The sequence below is a fragment of the Mobula birostris genome, chromosome 12 (assembly GCF_030028105.1).
Source record: "Mobula birostris isolate sMobBir1 chromosome 12, sMobBir1.hap1, whole genome shotgun sequence".
Lineage (NCBI taxonomy): Eukaryota > Metazoa > Chordata > Chondrichthyes > Myliobatiformes > Myliobatidae > Mobula > Mobula birostris.
This window is the reverse complement of record NC_092381.1, coordinates 37958737-37976953: the sequence shown is the minus strand read 5'-3', so window position 1 is coordinate 37976953 and position 18217 is coordinate 37958737. Positions and strand designations below refer to the sequence as shown.

The following is an 18217-nucleotide window of genomic DNA, read 5'->3' as shown; positions in this document are numbered from 1 at the left end:
TGCCACAGCAGACAACGAACCTCAACCTTCGACATCGAGGCGGGCAGAGATAGAAGAAGATGAGCTGCCTGCTCTAACGGAAACAGACGATGACCAGATGACACCCCAGTGTCCCACCACCCCAACCCCCAGGCAACGGACAGATACCGATTCGCGGAGAATGCAACCGTAGCCGGGAGGAACACAGCACATCTAAGAAAAAAGCCGAAATAAACGTGCTAATTAATTAGGTGCCACCAACACGTAATTGTCAGCCCAGATCAGAGACGACCCAATCAGCAATCACCTCTGATATGGGCCGACAATTACGTGCCGGGCGGCACCTAATTAATTAGCATGTTTGTTTCAGCTTTTTTCTTAAAGATGTGCTGTGCGCCTCCCGGCTACCACTGGACCCCTGCATGCTTCGCAGCAATGTATCGCTCGGCGGCCTGGAGGGTGGGGGCCACTGCACACCCAAACTCTGACTCAGCCTAACACATCATCATCAGTGTACTTGGCACTGTCTTCCTGATTCCGGTAAGTGATACTACACTGTACATACATTATTTCTACTTTATATAGGCTGTGTATTTATCATATCATTCCTGCTTTTACTATATGTTACTGTTATTTTAGATTTTATGTGTTATTTGGCATGATTTGGTAGGTTATTTTTGGGTCTGCGAACGCTCACAAAATTTTCCCATATAAATAAATGGTAATTGCTTCTACGACATTTCAGCTTACGAACCATTTCATAGGAACGCTCTACCTTCGGATGGCGGGGGAAACTTGTGTTTATAGAAACTGACTTATTATAGTTTTGATTATTATATACATGGTTTATTCTACCCCAACAATTTTGCATTTCAGTTGATATTTTGACACCAACTACATAATGGGCTGCATGACAAGTGCGCATTTATATTCAAAACTCACATACCTCTGCCATATTACTGATGACAATAGCCATGATGATTCCATAAATTGCCACAGCTTCACAGAAAATTATGCTGCAATACAAAATGTTAAGATTATTCCTTTTTTAAATAGCCTACTAGTAGATTTACCATCAGTTCATTATTGCCTCTCATGATAGCTCTCTGACATGGCCCATACTCAGTATTTTTTTTTCTGATCCTCATTTCCATTACCAAGTTACTTCAAACAGATTGCAATAGTAAAATTCTGGTCTACTTTTCAAAATTATTCTTACTATTTTAGTTTCTAAAGGGAAGTGTCCAGATTCTTAGCATGTATGTATTCATTTAGAATATTTGATAGGGATTATTACACAGAAGCTACAGTGCAAATCAAGCCATTCAGCTTCATAGCTCATGTGGTGCTTATGTTTCGTATGCACTAGGTTATTTCTAATAGAAACATTCACATCTACTCTATTAAGCTTTTTTGTACATTTAAAATCTTAGTTGTTCTTTTGTTCAAGAAAGGAAGTGGGGATAATTCTGAAAAATAGGCTGATTAGCTCATCAGTTATAGGGAAACAACTGGAGGGTAGGATTTACATGCATTTGGAAAGATCATGGCCTGATTAGGGACAGTCAGCGTGGCTTTGTGCAGGACACGTCTTACAAACCTGATTCACCTTCTTGAGGTGGTAAGAGAAGGTGCAGGGCAATGCATGTTGTCCACATACATCTTAATAATCTATTTGACAAGACTCCTTATGGCAGGCTGATTCAGAAGATTAAGATGCATGGACCAAGGTGACTCCATCCACTGGATTCAGAATTGTCCTTCCCAGTGAAGATGGAGGGCAGTAGTGGAGGGGTGGAATTCTAGTTGAGGTCCATTTGCAAATGACAACAAAATTGGAGTTTTGGAACATGTACAGCAAAATGTAAGTCAATTACAGTCGTCTCTGCTGTGTTGGAAGCTGAGGGGAGGCCTGATGGAAGTTCATAAAATCGTGAAAAATAAAGATCAGGTTATCAGTAAAAGCTTTTGTCTCAAGGTAGAAATGTCAAGTACGAGAGGTGGTGGTTTTGGGGGATGGTGGTGAGTTTAAAGGAGATATGTGGAACAAGCTGTTTGTTTCTCTGCCCCTCCCCCACTTTTTAGTAGGTGCTAGAACAGGCTGTCAAGGGTAACAGAAGTAAGCCTGTCATTTAAAAGACTGCCAGATAGATACAGGGAATGGAAGGACATAGATAAATACGGATGTATGAGACTTAGTTTAATTCAAAATAGTGCTTAGCACAGATATTGAGAGCTGAAGAGCCTGTTCCTGTATCACATTGGTAATGACTTAATACATAGAGCAAGAACAATTTCTTTCAGATGATGCATTTCAAACATTTGGACATCGACCATATCCAGAGATACGCATTAAAGACAAGCAGTGAAATGCAAATTGTACAACATTTGTGGAATTTTATAAGCTTTAACAAGTTCTTTATTCAAAATGGATAAAAAAGTTTTCAAATTTGAACTCAAATTTCTATTTAGAACAGAGCAGTACAGCACAAGTATGCACTTTGGCCCACAATGTTGTGCTGAATTAATTTAATTAGTGATCAGATATCCAACAAAACTAACCCCTTCTGGCTACACAATATCCACATCATTCCATTTTCTCCATTCAGTCTCCAACATTGATAGGCACCCACTTGTGTGGAAAAAAACTTGTTCTGCACATCTCCTTCGAATTTACCACCTCCCCTTAAAGTTCAAAGCACATTTATCAAAGTATTATATTACACACAACCTTGAGATTCTTATCCCCTTCCAGGCAGCCACAAAACAAAGAAACCCAATAGGACCATCGAACACCTAATGCGCAAGGGAAAAAACTAAGTGTAAACAATAAAAGCAAGTAACAATCAGAACTGAAGTTCTCACAAGCAAGTCCCTGGCCATAAAGGCTGTCATCACTGCAGGCCACAGCCTCAGTTCAGTGCAGAGACGAGTAGACCTCATGGAGTAGCGAGATGAACCCTAGCCAGTGCCTCGCCTCTGGGCCCAACACCCTGACCTTTTCAATCTGACCCAGTGCTTAAATCAGCCAAACCTCGGGTTGTTATGCATACTTTCTGGTATTAGACATTTCAATCCTAGGAAAAAGATGCTGGCTGTGTACTCCATTAAAGCCTCTAATGACTATAAGCCTTTATCACATTTTCCTCTATCTCCATGGCGCCAAAGAATACCTAAAAGTAAGCATGCCATATGGCTTCGTATTACCTCATCAACTTGTACAGCCACTTGGACCTCAAGATCCCTCTGCTAATCAACACTGTTAAGGGTCTTGCCATTATCAGTGCACTGTCTTTTTACATTTTGTCTCCCAAAGTGAAAAACGTCACATTTGGCTGGGATGCTACCATTGCTCCACCCTGCAACAGATCTGTATTCTACTGTATTCTTTGCCCACCTTCTATGCTCACTACAACACCAATCATCTGCAAACTTACTAACCCAACTATCTACCTTTTCATCCAGATAATTTACATATATCACTAACAACTGAGGTTGCACTATGGATCCTGACCCAAAGAAACTTCTCTCTGGAGGTGCTTCCAATTGATTCATATAGTATTTAAGATGTTGGAAAAGATTTTCATCTCGGGTTAAGGATGTTGTTGAGTGGCCCGGCGAGCTGGCTTGTTAGCTTGTAGACATTTCGTTACTCAGCTAGGCAACATCACCAGTGCAACTTCAAATGAAATGTTGATGATCTACATTGTTCATCTTTTGTGTGTCCTGTGATTAGTCTGCTCGTGTGTGTGTGGATATGCGCCATTTCTATTGATTACCAATTATGTAATCCGCAATTGATTCGTTACAATCCGATTAGGTGATAATGGGCATGTATGCCAACACACACACAAATGGACTAATCACAGGAGACATAAAAGATGAACAATGTAGATCATCGACATTTCATTCGAAGTTGTACTGATGATGTTGCCTAACGGGGTAATGAAACGTCTGCAAGCTAACAAGCCAGCGTGGTGAGCCACCCAACAAGTTCTTTGTATTATTACCAAAACAACCAAGACTGATTAAGATATTTCAAAACTATTACCTGACAAGATTTTTTGTTTTAATCCTGGGAGCTTTTACACCCCCACCAAGAATGCTTGAACCAGTGATGTAGATACCCCTAAATATCAAAAGGAAAAAGAAAACAGTTACCTGTGCATTTTAAATTCCTCTTTCCAGCAAATTTCCTTTTTCTGTTGCTGGGAAGGCAGCAATAAAAACTGCGAAAATGAGGAAGTGGGCCATCTTTAACAAAATATTTGCCATTTGATTTACTGTGGGAGCCATAACATTTACTGACTGGTACAAATGAGATTGATAAATGCAATATTAATAAAGGAAGGGTTAGTGACAGTATTGTGTTTAAACATTAAGAGGTGCTTACTCTTGTCCATTGCTAGTCTCTAGTGTGGTACAAAATGTGTTTGCCACTTATCAGGCCGAGCACAAATGTTCTCCTCGTTTTGAATGCACTGTTTAATTATCAAATAGCCACTGAAAGGACATCTGAGGATTCGCTTAATTTTAAACTGTTCACAATTCAAAAGAGATGCATTTAAAACAAAAGCTGGTTAATAAATCAACACAATTTTAACTTTATTCAACTACACTAATAAAGAAACTCATACCATGCAGCTCCCACGACAGATAAAGAGATAGCCAATCCAATTCCAAGGTTCGCCCACATAAAAGGAGAGGTTTCTGTTAAAAACCTATAATAAAATACGTTTGCATGAAAAGATGTATTGCTCACTTTGCAATCAAAATTCAGTGTGTACAGTCATGTTGTGAAAGTTTTCAAAATGTGTACGTACATAAAGCTGTTCACAAGAAAGATTTCAAGCAAATATAGATGGTAAGTGTAAATAAATTAATAAAGACCTTCGGATATTGCACAAAAGTTGCAAATGTACAATTCTGCAATTAGGCAACACATTACTAGAATCATACCATGTAAAAATACATTCTTAATAAAGTGAAAACCTGGAAGATTTATCTGGGCAACTCAAATCACAAGGACACTGTTCAGCATATGTTTAGACCACAAATATTAACAGCAAGTTTACAAAAACACAGTCAGCAAAAACAAGATCTAAGCAAGATTCTACTACAAAGAACAGGGCATTTCAGCCCTGGGAGCAGCCGCAGGATAATGACTCAATATGAAAACTGAATATTTTGCAATAGGATTTTTTTGCCTCTTTCAAGTTGATACTGATTTAACACATAGAGCATATACCCATTATGCCTAGTAATGAGCAACTGATCAAAATTTATCCTTAAGGATTCTTGGTATTTAATGCAGTTAATTTTTCAATAGTAAATCCAGTTAATTTGCATACAGTATACAAAGACTGCTAGCTAGATGCCAGGAAAGTAAAACTTTCACAACTGTCTTCTTCGGTTATGTTTAAATAAGCACAGAAATACATGTATATGAAATATTGCATTCAAGAAGGGAACAGGAAGAATAAGTGAATCAGATCTTTTGGTCAATTGAAAATTTAATTTAACACTTCCTGCTTTCCCCTGAGCTCTACGTCTACAACTCAATGAACTGAAAAAGCATGCCTTAAAATGAAAAGTTGTGAACACCTTTCTGGTAAATCAGTCTTCACACCATCCGTCAAATATGCATAAACTCTAAGGAAGTAGAGGCGCTGCTGTACTTTCTTCGCAACTGCATTTACTTGCTGGCATTCACCAGCACCATGCTAGCAATTCGGAGTGTCGGGGTTGAACTGCGTGTTGTCACTATTAGTAAGGAGAAGTTGCTTGGGAAACTGAACGGTCTGAAGACCACAAGACACAGGAGCAGAAATAGGCCATTCAGCCCATTGAGTCTGCTCTGTCATTCCACTCAACCCCATATACCTACCTTCTCGCCATATCCTTTGATGCCCTGACTGATCAGGAAACAATCAACTTCTGCTTTAAATATACCCGTGGACTTGGCCTCCACTGCAGTCTGTGGCAGAGTATTTCACAAATTCACTACTCTCTGGCTAAAAAAATTCCTCCTTGCCTTCATTCTAAAAGGTTGCCCCTCAATTTTGAGGCTGTGCCCTCTAGTTCTAGATGCCTCACCATAAGAACCATCCTCTCCACATTCACCCTATCTGGTCCTTTCAACATTTAGTAGGTTTCAATGAGATCCCCCTGCATTCTTCTAAATTCCAGTGAGTACAGTCCCAAAGCAGCCAATCATGTTAACCCCTTCTTTCCCAGAATCATCCGTGTGAACATCTTCTGGACTCTCTCCAATGACAACACATCCTGAGAGATGGGGCCTAAAACTGTTGACAATACTCCAAATGTGACCTGACCAGTGTCTTATAAAGGCTCAGCATTACCTCCTTGCTTTTATATTCTATTCCCCTTGAAATAAATGCCAACATTGCATTTGTCTTCTTTACACAGACTCAACCTTAAATTAACCTTCTGGCAAGTCTTGCGCGAGGAGTCCCAAGTCCCTCTGCACCTCTGATGTTTGAACCTTCTCCCTATTTAGTTAACAGTTCACACTATTGTTCCTTTTACTAAAATGCATTATCATGTATTTCCCAACACTGTCACTTTTTTGCCCATTCTTCCAATTTTCCAAGTAATGCTGCAATCACATTGCTTCTTCAGCACTACCTACCCCTCCGCCTACCCTTGTATTAACTGCAAACTTTGCCACAAAGCCACTGATTCCATTATCCAAATCACTGACAAACACTGAAAAGTAGCGATCCCAATACTGACCCGAGGAACACCACTAGTCACTGGCAGCCAAACAGAAAACGCCCCTTTAGATTATGAAGATATGCAGTCCCCTTTTATTGTCATTTAGTAAAGTCATTTTGGTGGTAAGTATCACTCGGACTGAATTAACTACCTCCACATGGTTCCAAGATATAGATGAAGAATTTGTGCAGGTATTAGTAATGACTTTTCAAGGCTCACAAGTCAGGAATGGCTCCAGAGTACTGGAAAATCACAAGCATCATTTAACTCTTTAAAAGGTAAGGAGGCAAAAGATAGGAAATGATAGGACAGTTAGCTCGACCATTTTATTTCATGACTTCAAGGGAAAATCTTCCCTGACAAATCAGTTGGAATTCTTTGAAGACATCATAGACAAAGGCAAGTCAGTCGATGTTTACTTGAATTTTCAGTGGGTCTTTGATAAGGTGTCGCACATGAGACTGCTGAAAAGATTGCCTTTGGTATGACAGAAAAGGAGCTAGCATGGACTGAAGATTGGCTGACTGGTAAAAAGGAAAGAGTGAAAATAAAGGGGACCTTTTCTGCTTGGCTGCCAGTGACTAGTGGTGTTCCGCTGGTTTCAGTACTTTTCATGTTGTATGTTAATAATCTGGATAATGGAACTGATGGTTTTGTGGCCACGTTTGCAGATGATACAAAGATAGGTGAAGAAGTAGGTAGTGCTGAGGAAGCAGGAGGACTTGGCAGGTTGGGTGAATAGGTAAAGAAGTCGCAGATGGTATACTGTGTAGGCAAGTGTATGGTCATGTTGTACAAGATTAAAAATTGTAACGGAAAATTGTATCTTCACTAGTTTTGATGTAACTATTAACACAGGTGTTTGTTGTTTTGTTCAAGCTGATTAGCACAAACAGAACAACAAATGTTTATTTTACCTCCAACTTTGATCCACAAGCAGTGAAAACATGTCCAAAGTATTACACAATAGTTGGAAGGGGGAGTGAAGAGAGATGCACAACAGTAAGGATCTATTGATCACCTTCGTACTCTATGTATTTAAAACAGGGTGCCCAGGTTACTTTAAATAGGACAACCCCATTTTTAAAGGAGCAGTCTTCAAACCCACAATTGGGTTTCAATTATATTAGAACAAACTAGGAAAAGAAAAGTGAACAGTAAATACCACATTATTTAAAATGGGGTTCAAATAAGGTAACATTTAGTTCCAAAGAAAAAACAAAACTGAATAACACAAGGAAATTGTTCCTTTGATCAGTGCCAAGTAGAGCATTCAAGTAGTAAGAGGCCAGTATAATATTTGAATTCTATACATTTGGGGAAGTAATAATGATTGTCCCTCTGGAGGAGACTTGTACAGTTTTTGTATTACTCTGCCATGCTGTTGCATGCTGTTCGTAGAAAAAGTTAAGAAAGAAGACGGAAGTGAAAAGAGAATTTTTGTGTTTGCAGTTTTACCAAATTCTAACAAAATACACTGGATTTAATATGTCTGCCAAATTGGCCTTGGAAGTTTCAAGTTAATTTCATTGCGTCACTTCATTTTTCTCTAAATCTGTCAGAATTTTAGAAGCTTGGAACATCCTACATTCTCAACCCAGTGATGGCACAATTGTTCTAATGTAGGTATTTGCCAATGCAAATCAGCATACAAGGTGACTGAAATCTGAGTGGTCCCACAACAACCACCTCACACTCGATGCAGCAAGAAGGAGGAACTGATTACTGACTTCAGGAGGAAACCGCAGGTCTGTGAGCCAGTCCTCACTAGGGGGGGATTTGAGCTGGAGAGGGTCAGCAATTTTAAATTCCTCAGTGTTATTTCAGAGGATCTGTCCTGGGCCCAGCATGCAAGTGGCATGATGAAGAAAGCACAGCAGTGTCCCTACTTTCTTAGAAGTTTGCAAAGATTCAACATATCATCTAAAATTTTGATAGACTTCTACAAATGCGTGGTGGAGAGCACATTAATAGGTATGGAAACACCAATGCCCCTGAAAGGAAATTGCTACAAAACGTAGTGATATGGCCCAGTTTATCTTGGGTAAAGCCATCCCCACTATGGAGCCCATCTACAAGGAGTGTTGTCACAGAAAAGCAGCATCCATTATCATGAACCGACCCCCCCCACCCACCCCGAGGTCATGCTCTCTTCTCGCTGTTGCCATCAGGAAGGTGATGCAGAAGCCTCAGGACTTGCACCACCAGGTTCAAGAACAATTATTACCCCTCAGCCATCAGGTTCTTAAACTAAAAGGGATAACTTAACTCAATCAGAGACAAGAGAAAATCTGCAGATGCTGGAAATCCAAGCAACACACACAAAATGCTGGAAGAACTCAGCAAGCCAGGCAGCATTTATAGCAAAGAGTATAGTCGACGTTTCAGGCAGAGACCTTTCAGCAGGCCTGGAGAAAAGATGAGTTGAAAGTGGGGGGAGGGGAGGGAGAAATAAGGTGATAAGTGAAAATGGGAGTGGGAGAGGTGAAGTAAAGAATTGGGAAGTTGATTGGTGAAAGAGATACAGGGCTGGAGAAGAGGAAATCTAATTGGAGAGAACAGAAGGCCATGGAAGAAAGAAAGGCAGGAGGAACATCAGAGGGAGGCGACTGGCAGGCAAGGAGAAGGTGAGAGAGGGAAAAGGGAATGGGGGGGTGAAAGAGAAAAGAAGGCATTACTGGGAGTTTAACAAATTGATGTCAGGTCATCAGGCTGGAGGCTCCCCAGACGGAATATAAAGTGTTGCTCCTCCAACCTGAGTGTGGTCTCATCACGACAGAAGAGGGGGCCATGGATTGACATATCAGAATGGGAGAGGGAAATGGAATAAAAAGGGGTGGCCACTGGAAGATCCCGCCTCTTCTGGCAAGCACAGCATAGGTGCTCAGCGTCGTCTATCACGCAGGTCTTAGACGACGGTAAGTGGGAGAGTCTGGATCAGCCACTGACCCTGGACGAGCTTACAGGCTCCATCCGTTCCTTTGGGTCGGGTAAGACTCCCGGAAGCGACGGCTTACCGGCTGAGTTGTACTCGGCTCTGTGGAACTGGATGGGCCCAGACCTGCTGGAAGCGTACAACGCTATGCTTCTGGCGGGTAGCATGTCTGAGTCCATGAGGAAGGGCATCATCACCCTCATCTACAAGCAGAAGGGGGAAAGGGAGGACATTAGGAATTGGAGACCCATCTCTCTCCTGAATGTGGATTACAAGATCCTGTCCAAGGCTATCGCCAACAGGGTCAGGTCTGCTCTGGGACAGGTGATCCACCCGGACCAAACCAAACCTGTGCTGTACCGGGCAGGAAGATCTCAGACAGCCTCGCGCTGCTGAGGGACACCATCGCCTACGTGCAGGACAGGGGGGTGGACGCCTGCCTGGTCAGCTTGGACCAGGAGAAAGCCTTCGACAGGATATCGCACACGTACATGGCGGACGTGCTCTCCAAAATGGGATTTGGGGAGGGAATCCGGAATTGGATCAGACTGCTCTACGCAGACATCCGTAGTGCAGTCCAGGTCAACGGGTGGGAAACAGACAGCTTCCCCATCAGGTCTGGAGTCAGGCAGGGCTGTCCCCTCTCCCGTCTTGTTTGTCTGCTGTATAGAGCCCTTTGCCGAGGCCATCAGGAGGGATGGGGGCATAAGAGAGGTGACGCTGCCAGGCAGTGGAGGGACCCAAGTGAAAACCTCCCTGTACATGGACGACGTCACCGTCTTCTGCTCTGATCCGAGGTCAGTTCGCAGGCTGATCAGCATCTGCGAACAGTTCGAGCTAGCGACGGGGGCCAGGCTCAACCGCACGAAGAGCAAAGCCATGCTCTTCGGCAACTGGCCAGACCGATCCAGCATCCCCTTCACCATCAGGTCTGACCACATGAAGGTGTTGGGGATCTGGTTCGGAGGGGCCGAGGCGTGCAACAAGAACTGGCGGGAGCGGACTGCCAAGGTGAAACAGAAACTGGGACTGTGGGGAGCGCGGTCCCTGTCGATAACGGGCAAGAACCTGGTCATCAGGTGTGAGGTGCTCTCAGGGCTGCTGTACTTGGCGCAGGTCTGGCCCGTCCCCCGCTCCTACAGCTCAGAAATCACCCGGGCTGTCTTCAGATTCGTCTGGGGATCCAAGATGGAGCGGGTGAGACGGACCGCCATGCACAAGTCCCTGGACAATGGGGGCAAGAACGTCCCCAATGTCGCCCTCACCCTGATGGCCAGCTTCGTGTGTGGCTGCATCAGGTTGTGCGTGGATCCCAGATACGTGGGCACAAAGTACTACTATGTGCCCAGGTTCTACCTGTCACCCTGGCTACGAAGGATGGGTCTGGCCCCACTCCCGCGCAACGCCCCCGTCAGCTGGTCGTTGCCCCCTTACCTGTCCTTCGTAGAAAAATTCTTCAAGACCAACGCATTTGACCACAGGGCCATCAGGCAGTGGTCGGCACGTAGTGTCCTGCAGGCACTGCAGGAGAAGGACGTGATGGACACAGTGGCGTGGTTCCCTGAGCAGACCGTCCAGTTCATCTGGCAAAATGCCTCATCGTCAGATCTCACAAACAGGCACAAAGACCTCGCCTGGCTGGCGGTGAGAGGGGCCCTCCCAGTCAGATCCCTCCTGTACGCCCGGAACATTTCCTCCACACCCCACTGCCCACGGGAGGACTGTGATGGGGTGGAGTCAGTGGCTCACCTCTTTGCACACTGTGGGTTCGCAAAGAAGGTGTGGAAGAGAATGGAAGGGACAGTACTAAGATTCATGCCCAGCAGCTGCGTAACCGAGGACTCCGTGATCTACGGGCTGTTCCCGGGGACGCACACGGAGACCAACATCCGGTGCTGCTGGCAGATCATCAATTCGGTGAAAGACGCTCTTTGGTCGGCCCGAAACTTGATGGTCTGCCAGCTGACGGAGATGTCCGTGACTGAATGCTGCCGACTGGCACACTCTCGTCTGCAGGAGTACGTTCTGAGGGATGCACTCAAACTTGGTGCAGCCACCGCGAAGGCCCGGTGGGGAAGGACCACAGTTTAACGTTCATCACCCGTAGGAGGGGGAGAGGTTGGGTGGGGAGGAGACCTACCCTCATCAGCGGTGTGGACAGATAATCAACATGGTGCCCAAGGAGTGGGTGGAATTGTTAATTTGGGAAAGTATTAGAGCCATTGCCTGCCTTTATTGTTGAAAATTTTGATTGTTAATAAGTCTTAACACTCGACCAAGAGTTGAGAGGAAACGCATGATTTACTGTAAACATCTTTCATTTGTAAATGAACAGAGTCAACGCAAAATTTTATTGTTAGTAACTGTATTGAATAAGGACTCACAGTCAACGAATGGTTTTCTTTTTCTGTATGTAATTATTTTTATTGTGTAATATTTCTGAATAAAGTATTTTTGGAAAAAAAAAAAAAAAAAATAGGTGCTCAGCGAAGCCATCTCCTAATCTATGGCAGGTCTCACCGATATACAGCAGGCCACACCAGGAGCAGCGGACATAGTATATGACCTCACAGACTCACAGCTGAAGTGTGGCCTCACCTGGAAGGACTGTTTGGGGTCATGAATGGTAGTGAGGGAGACGGTGCAGGTCTAGTACTTGTTCTACTTGCAAGGGTAAGTGCTAGGAGAGAGATCAGTGGGGAGAGACAAATGGACAAGGGAAATGCATAGGGAGTGATCCCTGCAGAAAGTGGGGGGGGGGGGGGGGGAGATGGAAAGATGTGCTTGGTGGTGGGATCCCACTGGAGATGGTGGAAGTTGCAGAGAACTATATGCTGGATGTGGAGTCTGGTGGGGTAGTAGGTGAGGACAAGAGGAACCCTATCCCTGGTAGGGTGGCAGAAGGATAGGGTGAGAGCAGACATGCATGAAATAGGACAGATGCAGTCAAGGCCAATGTTGATGGTGGAGGTGGAGGAAGGGAAGCTGCTTTCTTTGAAGGAGGACACCTCCTTTGTTCTGGAATGAAAAGCCTCATCCTAAGAGCAGATATGGCAGAGATGGAGGAACTCAGAGAAGGGTATGGGCATTTTTACGATACAGTCCAGGCAGCTGAAAGAGCCCATGGGTTTATAACAGACATCAGTAGATGCGTTGTCTCCAGAGATAGAGACAGAGAGAGATTAAGAAAGGGGAGGGAGGTGTCGGAAATGAACCAGGTAAATTTGAGGGCAGGGTGGAAGCTGGAGGCAACATTAATGAAGTCAATGAGCACCAATGCAGTCGAAGTAGCATAGGAAAAGTGGGAGATGGACACCAGTGTAGGCTTGGAACATGGACTGTTCCACGTAGCCAATAAAAAGGCAGGTACAGCTGGGACTCATGCAAGTGCCCACAGCTATACCTTTAGTTTGAAGGAAGTGGGAGGAGCCAAAAGAAAAATTTATTAAGAGTGAGGACAAGTTCTGCTGAACAGAAAGAAGAGTGGTGGTGGAAGGGAACTGGTTGGGACTAGTGTCCATAAAGAAACAGAGCTCTGAGGCCTTTCTGGTGGGAGGGGGGGAAGAGGGGGGGATGGAGGTGTGTAGGGACTGGACATTCAGAGTGAAAATAAGATGGGGACAAGGAACTTGAAATCACTGAAGAGATCCAGAGTGCGAGTTCCAGTTTCACCCATCACCTTGTGTTTCTCCCTCCGCTCCCCCCACTTTTTAAATCTACTCATCTTTTTTCTCCAGTCTTGAAGAGTCTCAGCTTGAAACACTGACTGTACTCTTTTCTATAGATACTGCCTCACCTGCAGAGTTCCTCCAGCATTTTGTATGTATAACTTAAATCAACTTCACTTGCCCTGTCATTGAAATGTTACCACAATCTACGAACTCACTTTCAAGGACTCATCTCATGTTCTCGGCATTTATTGCTTATTTATTTATTTGTACTTGCAGTGTTGTCTTTTGCACAGTGGATGAACACCCAAATTGGTGCAGTCTTTCTTTATTCTATTATGGATTTAATGAGTATGCCTGCAAGAAAATAAATCTCAGGATTGTATACAGTTACGTATGCTGATAATAAATTTACTTTGAACTCGTGGTCCAAAGTAACTCAGAGTCCAGAGCAATAGCAAGGTCTCCAAGAACACTAAAATCTTTACTATATGAAAGTATGGTAAGCTTTTATCTGACAGTAGTTTAATAGTTGCTTATATTTCCACTATAAAAATTCATCATTATGTGCCCTGTCATATGACATAGGAGATCATGGTCTTTGACCATGATTATTCTTGGCATATTTTTCTACAGAAGTTATTTCTCATTGTCTTCTTTTGGGCAGTGTCTTTACAAGATGGGTGACCCCAGCCATAATCGAAAATCTTCAGAGACTGTCTGATTTGTGATGTGCTGCAGTTGCTCATATGAACATGGACCACCTGCTCCCATGTCTTCACGTGACCCTGATCAGGGGGCTAAACTAGTGCTACACCTTGTCTAAGGGTGACCTGCAGGTAGGCAGCGGGAAGGTGTTCTTTACACCTCCTAATATAGAGACGCATCTCCACCCTGCCAAACTAAAATTCACTACAAAAATTAGTGAATTTAAAAAAGCCAAAAGTAGTTATTAAAAACTTAACTACTTTGGAATAACTTTAATAAAAGACGTTAACCTAAAGCTGGCCTAAAATTCTCAAGTGGGCTCTGGTCCTGAGCAAAATCCAATCCAGCAAAGAATGTGATAAGCAACTTCCTAACTCCAATGCTGGTGAAATCACAGGGGAAGTTGAAATTTAGTCAGTGCATTTAAACTTCTATAAATGCCAGAATTTTAATAATGTAGGACAATAAACAGACACAACTGAACATCACGTCTGAATCGACACACAAAATGCAAAAGGAACTCAGAGGCTGAGGCAACATCTACGGTGGGAAATGGACAGTCAAAATTTCAGGTTGCGACCCTTCATCTGGAATGATGAAATCTAGGTGAAGGGTCATTGACTGCCCATTTCCCTCCACTGGCGCTGTCTGACCTGTTGAGTTCTTCCAGTGTTTGCGCTGCTCTGGATTCCAGCACCTGTAGTCTTGTGTTTTTATTGAAGTGTGAATGACAATCATACATATAATGGATTGGAAACATTTTGAAATGGAATTTACTTTATAAAATATTAATATCAAAAGGATACAGTGGCCAGGAATTGTCAATTCTGTACCATATTAAAGAGAATTTATAGACTACACCTATATCGGGAATGGAATGCAGTTAGAGAACATGCAGTATCAGGCTTCACAAGTCACATGACATAAAAATTTCCTATTTCAACTTTATTATCATCATGCCATATTTTGTCTTGATCATGCTGTAGGGGTCAGCAAACCAAGTAAATGTAGAAAGAAGCAAAATTCTGATTTTTGGATTTTTTTTGATTTTAACTATGTATTTTTGCCACTCTACCCATTGCTCTAACAGACAAGACACAGGTCTTAAAAGTTTCTTATCTACAGCAAAGGTTTCAAATCTAACTGACAGATTTTTGCTATCAATGTCTAGCTCTGTATTTTTCATGAAAACTAAACTTGGCCACAAAATGTGCTGTTGTTGAATCACAAGAAAAAAGAAAACTTGGAATGCATTTGGAAATAGACCACGAACAAAGGAAGATTTCCAGATTTATCCGTGGGTTAGGCTTGAAGTCTTAAGGGGAATAATGTTGATTACAGATGAATTCCAAAAGGTAAATTAATTTCACTAGGATTTGACTGTGTTTTTGTTAAATTTTCCAGGAAATTGGCATTGCTAGAACAGAGTAGTACTGATAAAGTCCAAACTGGAGATGAGTGAACAATATGGCCACACAACCAAGCAAAGGAGTGACTAATGCAGGACTTGAATTTACTTTTCTCGTTACTGCATTGGTAAACTACAGACAAATTCAGAAGAATTCTGAGAGAAGGCCCTTAAAAAATTCTGCTATTCTACAATACAATTTTTTTTGTGTATTATCGTACCTTGAATTTGAGAAAAAGAGCTTTTACTATTTAACAGTGACAAATTTAAACATATATTTGCATACAAACACACCAGTAAAGTATTAAGAATTGATGAGATTGTCACTAGAGTTTATTGAATCTAGTTACTACATACCAGTTTAAAAAGGTCCAATTAAGTAATAAAAATTACATACCATCCTATATCAAAACGGAATCCCAGGTCAAATATTGTATAACAAATGCCTGCAATAGAAAAAAATTCATTTCAGAATATCTCATTACAAAATGATTCTGGTTTCACCACTAAATAATCACCACTCAATCCTCTTCAGTATGTGGATTACAGGCGCTACTCTCCTTTTGCCACTTATATGGGGCTCAAAGTGCATCAATAAATGTTCTCATGGCTTTCACTTCCCTCTGCTCTATCTACTCCAAACCAGTTCACTGAAATAGACTTTTGTTTCATTATTTATTTTGACACATTGATCCACACAACTTGCATGTAGTCTTTCCCCAGTGACCATACCTCAGATATTACTCCATTGACTAAAATACTTTGGTATGTCTTAAGACTTTGAAAAACAGTATGTAAATGCAGATTACTTCCAGCTAAATACTCTGATCAGCTTTACACATTTATATATTAGTAAAAGAAAAATGAAGGCTAATATATTCTGAAAGTAGAACTCCTGAGAGAAAGTATCTCCTCTAAAGAATTTCTTCTTGGGAAGATGCAGCCGAAAGTGAATGAATAAGTCATTTCACAAATGCACATCTTCACTATTTAAGACCAATATAATTTATACAATATCTAAAAATGAAAATTTTGCACCCACTATCCAAGTGTATTTGAGCAATCTCTGGAGGTACAACAGCCTGGAATTACTAAAAAAAAATTCATGGCATTCAGCATTCAGGTGCATTTATACCACATCCGCTACACCATCTTCATCAACCATTTTAGTTGAAAACAAAATCTAATTCTGTCAAACTACAGGTGCCAGTAATCCATACCAGCATCATACTTTGTGTTATGGTAAATTTTATTCTTGGCAATAGCTCGTATTTATTTTCCTTCCAATTAACTTGCTTGGCTAGTGTTAATAGGTTTATCCTTCTTTCAATTTTTTAAAAATCAGAATTGCAATAGGATTCCACTAGAATCACTCTGCAAACCATAAATTGAAAATGGAGGTTCTGCCATCACTAATCTACTTTCCACTTAGATATTGCAACTTACCCAGTTTCATAAAAACAAATTGCTAAAATGGCTTATTTATTTACAGCCTCCATTACTGGACCAATAACATTTTCTCCTTTTATGACAACTAATTCAAAGAGCTCAATTGGTACCTGCATTATTGTGTGATGCATCCAACTATTCCATTATGTACCCATCATTCCATCATTTTTATATATGGGTGCCCCACCACCGCTACCCCACAGAGCAGTGTTTTATTTTAAATATTTGGTCCTCAAAATAGAGGTACACATTTCCCTGCAGCTTCCTTAAAAAAATTTGCATAGATTGAACACTCTAATGCTGGGAACTTACTGCCAAGTGTAACGCTCCCACTCCTGTGCATTGCAATGTCAGGAATCTGGCACAACCCACATCTCCCCCAATGCCGCACCCTGTTATATTGGAAAACTGACATAAATTCCTCTCAACTGCAGTATTCTCACACAAATTACACACACACACACGTTCTGTCAAACTAAAGAGCTTGAAGTATTGTTTGTATTCTACTATTAAGATTTTTAAAAAAGTTGCCTGCAGATTTGCTGCTCCACAACTTCTACATTGGTTTTTGGTAACAGAAGCCCAATGTAACTTCTCATTCTGTTACTTAATTTTAACCAATTTTTTTTTAAATGGCCTTTTAACCACCTAATATATTCCCACTTTTGCAAAGTAAATTATTGATCAACAGATTGACCCTTGTATTTAATTTGAAACTAGTCAACAAATGTATTTCTAAGAATCACACAACGCTCACAAATCTGGTATTCAGGTATGCAATTCTCCATATGTATTACTCCAAAAATGTCTTGTTGGAAAGTTACTAGTCTGGAAGCATTGCTTAAACATCTCTGGTCCAGATTACTTTCTTTGTTTCTTGTTGGAGTTTAACATTATAAAGATATTTCACAAGTTACTTTTTAAACAGTCAGTGGTAAACCATACCAGAATAACTTGGGTCACTACTTAACTATTTAAAAACTGCATTCATTTATGAGCATGAAACAAATCTGCACATTTTTTAAGAATACAACTACTGATGAAAGCTGTTTGTTTCAAATCTCATTTCTTCATTTTTGATAAAGGGTGATACTGCAATACTTGCAGCATAGATCAATTTTGTGATTATAGATAATAGAATTTCAGTGGTGCTCTCCACTGCTCAAAAGCAAGCTCCTTCATCTACTCATCCCACTTCAGCTCCACACTTAGAACTTGAAATCTATCAAATATTAAAAGCCTAGGTAGAGTCAACGTGGAGAGGATGTCTCCTATGATGGGAGGATCTAGGACCAGAAGGCACGGCCTCAGAATAGAAGGACACCTCTTTGG

The 18217-nt window shown here is 41.8% G+C and overlaps 1 protein-coding gene across 1 annotated transcript in view; it reads right to left on the bottom strand.

Moving 5' to 3' along the window:
- The window catches only part of atp6v0b (ATPase H+ transporting V0 subunit b), a 34035-nt gene that overhangs the window by 12210 nt on the left and 3608 nt on the right, over window positions 1–18217 (bottom strand). The window contains exons 2-5 of the mRNA XM_072273641.1: window positions 15834–15882; window positions 4617–4700; window positions 4031–4108; window positions 926–995 (exon numbers count right to left, since the gene is read on the bottom strand). Coding sequence (XP_072129742.1) covers window positions 926–995; window positions 4031–4108; window positions 4617–4700; window positions 15834–15882 — 281 coding nt within the window. The remainder of the gene's footprint in view (window positions 1–925; window positions 996–4030; window positions 4109–4616; window positions 4701–15833; window positions 15883–18217) is intronic.